We start from the raw sequence: 4391 nt of genomic DNA on the forward strand, positions 1-4391 counted from the left end.
TTATAACTAAGATCGTAATCTTATGGAAATCTTAAAAAATTAAATATAGCAAGTGACAGGTGTTGGTGGATAGGAGTAGAAGTATAGGGACATGAAATATAGGTATATGGTATAGCTGGCAAGAGTTGTCTCTTCTCTCTTTCTCTACTCTAGGCCCAGCTCCCTAAATTTTCTTTCTTGTTTTGCTTGCTTGGTTACTAAATTTCTTCATTTTTTTTCTTGTACTCCTAACTAAAGAGACTCGCATCAATCTCTTACATTTTCTATATGTAAGTTCAAGAATTGACCATTAGGGTTTTGTAATTGGAAGAAAGAAAGAAAGAAAGAAAATGAGCGCTTCAAGATTCATAAAGTGTGTCACTGTTGGTGATGGTGCTGTTGGCAAGACTTGCATGCTTATTTCCTACACCAGCAACACTTTCCCTACGGTAAGTAAAGTTACAACCTTTTACTTTCTTTTATCTGTTAGTTTCTTTCTGTTTGGTTCTTAAGAAAAGCAAATGTGGGAAAGTTGAGATTATGTTTGTCAAGTCAACTGCGGTTGATCAAAGTAATCAGCTTTAGTTGATGGGGGTGTTGGTTTTTTGGTTTGAAACCTTCATTTGGATTGTAATGGTTAGTTCTATGTTTTGGTTTGCTGTTTTTTCCCTGGAAAATGTCCGAAACTGGAAGATGTGGGGTTGATGAAAGTAATTGGTTTTAGTTGATGGCGTGCTGCTTTTTTTGGTTCAAAACCTAAAATTGGAGTCCAAAGGTTTGATCTTTTTTTTTTTGTTCCTGTTTGTTTCCCTCGAAAATGCGGGAAATTTAAAGAGTATTGCAGATTGAAAAATATCCCTTTAAGCCAATCTATCATGAGTTTTAAGTAATTGAGTAAGTCAAGACTCTTTTTTTTTCCTTTGTCTGAACAACTTCCGGATTGAAAGGTCATGCTTACGTTTCTTCGGTATGTGTTTCTCTTTTAAAAGCCCGGAACATGGAAGATACTTGTGAAGTCAACCGGGGTTGATAAAACTAATTGGTTTTAGCTGATGGAGTGTTGCTTCTTGGCGAAAACCTTTAGTTGGGGTATCAAGTTTAGGTCTTTTTCTGGTTCCTGTTTGTTCCCTGGAAAGTTTTAGTAACGTATAGATAATTCTAGATTGAAATTTGTCAAGTCAACGAAGTCTTGTTTTTTTAAGTAATTGGAGCTATCAAGATTTGTTTTCCTTCGCTTAAAAACTTCTGGAGTGGAAGGTCAAGGTTCAGGGTTTTTGGCATCTGATTAGGTTTTTGTAACCCGAGAACGTGGAAACTGGGAGGAAATTGAACATTTTCTTTTTGTCTGTTTATGGTAAATTGAACCAGTCAACTGACCATGCCTTTTACAGGCTAATCAAAGTGTTAACTTGGGGGTTTTGTTAGGTTGGTTACAGAATATGGAAACAAATTAAGATTTATATTTGTAATTTGTAATAGGTTAAACAACTGAAGCTAGCCTCACACAAGTTAATGGTTTAGTCTAGGTGGGTTTTTTCTACTTGGAGACCACTAACCAGTTCTACTTTTACGGTTATTTTTGGAGGGTCACTGTGTTTCATTGCAACATTCCTGAAAAGTGCTTGCTTTGATTCTTTTGAGTTGAGCAGGACTAGAAGAAAAGGGTGTTTTCTGGATTCTCTCTTCAGTTTTGGTTTTCACAAAAATTGCAATGCTGCTTTTAATGAACTGAAATTTTCTGTTTTCAAAGATTCAATATTCCCTCTCAAGCTTAAGCTGTGGGAAAGCCCTGTTATATGATTGGTGTCATGGTGATTCAGCACTTTTGCCTTTCTTTTTCCATGTAGTTTTGATAATATTCAAATATGAAATAGGGAAAGAATGGTTTTAACATCAAGGTTTCTATTTGTTGTATTTTCTGTAAATGGGAAACAGGATTACGTGCCAACCGTGTTTGACAATTTCAGTGCGAATGTGGTTGTGGATGGGAGCACTGTCAATTTAGGGTTGTGGGATACTGCTGGTAAGTTTCAAATTCATAATTTTTCCCTTGCTGTCTTTGAATGTTTTTTGTAATCACTTCATGTGTTGACTTCATGGCACAGGCCAAGAAGATTACAATAGACTGAGGCCTTTGAGCTATAGGGGGGCAGATGTTTTCCTGCTTGCCTTCTCCCTCATTAGCAAGGCCAGCTATGAAAATGTTGCAAAGAAAGTAAGACCAACATTTTCTTCACAAGATCTTGTATTCTTTAAATGTTATAATTTCTGGTTATGTGTAAAGTGCTAATGAATTTTCTATTTTTTGTGTCTTTTATAGTGGATTCCTGAATTGAGGCATTATGCACCTGGTGTTCCAATTATTCTTGTTGGGACAAAGCTCGGTAAGTCCTACTTTCCTTAATCTGTTTTTCTTTTGAGATGCCAATAATGCAGAAGTTTGGTATGTTGTACAACTCTTTGCTAGGAGCCTAAGACTAGCCTTTTCTGCTATCTGGTTAATAGCTTTGAATCCTGAAGTTGGTTTTCAAGATCCCTTGTCTGTACATGGGTGTCATGTAATACCTTCAGCTACTGTAATTTCCCTGCTCACTTAATTTTCTTTTGTGTGACATGATGTTTAAGTCAGTGAAGATGAGGCTTCTTGAAGCCATCTTGGGATAGTTGAGATGACACAATGTTATTCAAGAGTGCTTAATTGAATGTTTCTTTAAAGAGTGGCATACATTAACAATCAAGCGTGCTTTTAAGGCCCATTTCAACTGAACTTTGGAGTATGGGGGAGGTATGTTGTATATTGGAAATGACCATTAAATTGGCTGAGATTGGGATTTAAACGTACTACGAGCACCCCTTACTTCACCGTAAGGGCTTACTGAGCATACTAGAAAATAGAATTACTTAGTGGTTTGATGACACTTTTGAAAGTCGAGGAGTCATGGCATATCTAGAAAGTTTTATGGCAGGTGTTTTAAATGAAGATGCTTTTAGTATGTATTCATTATTCAATTACCGGTGCCTAAAAACCCAGAGTATGGTAGCTCACCTAGATGTTTGACGTTTGTTTGCTATCTCTTCTGGATTTGGGTTAAATGAACAGGATTAAGTGTCTCCAATTGAACTGATATCTGCCAAAAATGTGCTCAACAGTACCTTATTATTTCTGATTGAATTTCACAACCATGTGTTAGTTCAAGCTGTTGTTGGTCGTAAGTATACTCTTGCAATGATTAACTTGGAGATAATTAACTGACACAATACAAATGACACTGCTCTTTTCGTTGATTTTCAAATTATTTTTAGCTGTGTTGCCTCAGTGTAGAATGTCTTGTATCTTCTCTTAACTTGTGGACAAGCATTGAGTTTCATGACAATTAAATTTGCTTCCTGTAGATCTCCGAGATGATAAGCAATTCTTTATAGATCACCCAGGTGCGGTGCCCATTACCACAGCTCAGGTATTGCTGCCGCGTCACATCTTAACTATCATTTTGCCTTCACGTTGCCTTCTTGCTTCTATGGTGGATACTATCATGCCAGCCCATATAAAGTGAATAAAACATTTTATTTGATTTTCTTTTGAAAGGGAGAGGAACTGAGAAAGCTAATAGGGGCTCCTGTATACATTGAGTGCAGTTCAAAAACACAGCAGGTATGCAAATTAAGTTCTTGATGTGAAATCATGAGAGAAGGTTGCTGCTTACCTCATTACTTGTTTCATCTGCTCTTTTCAAACACAGAATGTCAAAGCGGTCTTTGATGCAGCCATTAAGGCCGTCCTCCAGCCTCTGAAGCAGAAGAAGAAAAAGAAGAGACAGGCACAAAAGGCCTGCTCCATATTGTGACTCTGCAACAAAATTCTAGAGGAAAACATCACCAAATTAGGCGCGTTGGTCTCATTTGCTATCTCTATTATCTCGAGGAACAGAAAGGATTTGGTCCGTAGTCAATACTGACAAAAATAGGGGGCGCTTATAAGAGAATCAAATTATGTATTTGTTGCTTTGTGATTTGTATATTAATGGTTCACGCTGCTTTGTTAACTCACATTTATTTCTTTAGGGCTATCTACATATTGTAGACTAGACTAAGCAGAATTTCCTTGTGAAATACAAAGCCTTTCTTGTATCATGATCCGTGACCCGTTTTAGTGCACTTAGAGAATCTTAATATAGTTATCGTTTTGTGTTATTATATTCGAGTCTCATCGACATTTTAAAAGCTCCTATTCTGCTGTATGTCTATTAAATGGTGTTAAACAGCGATTTCAAAACCTCACGTCACATTCAGGTGAACAAGAAAGAAGGAATATGGTATCTGTTTTCCTCTTGAATGGATATTGTAAATCAAATTCTGTGGTTCCCTTTACACCCATCTGGTTCAAAGCTGTTCTCAAGCCAAGATATCATCTC

At 36.8% G+C, this 4391-nt stretch overlaps 1 protein-coding gene across 1 annotated transcript; it reads left to right on the forward strand.

Moving 5' to 3' along the window:
- LOC133679358 (rac-like GTP-binding protein 5) lies at positions 1-4173 on the forward strand. Its single transcript, XM_062101929.1, has 7 exons — positions 1-428; positions 1915-2002; positions 2085-2194; positions 2300-2363; positions 3373-3437; positions 3566-3631; positions 3720-4173. The coding sequence occupies exons 1-7, from the start codon at positions 330-332 to the stop codon at positions 3822-3824; spliced, it is 597 nt and encodes a 198-aa protein (XP_061957913.1). The 5' UTR covers positions 1-329; the 3' UTR covers positions 3825-4173.
- The last annotated feature ends 218 nt before the right edge of the window (positions 4174-4391 follow it).

Source organism: Populus nigra, chromosome 19, assembly GCF_951802175.1.
Source record: "Populus nigra chromosome 19, ddPopNigr1.1, whole genome shotgun sequence".
NCBI lineage: Eukaryota > Viridiplantae > Streptophyta > Magnoliopsida > Malpighiales > Salicaceae > Populus > Populus nigra.

What these genes read in the sequence shown, in the direction of transcription:
- LOC133679358 (XM_062101929.1), top strand. Translation starts at nt 330, where the DNA reads ATGAGCGCTTCAAGATTCATAAAGTGTGTCACTGTTGGTGATGGTGCT. An exon ending in CCAGCAACACTTTCCCTACG is followed by an intron (nt 429 to 1,914) that starts GTAAGTAAAGTT and finishes AATGGGAAACAG; the next exon opens with GATTACGTGCCAACCGTGTT. An exon ending in AGGGTTGTGGGATACTGCTG is followed by an intron (nt 2,003 to 2,084) that starts GTAAGTTTCAAA and finishes TTCATGGCACAG; the next exon opens with GCCAAGAAGATTACAATAGA.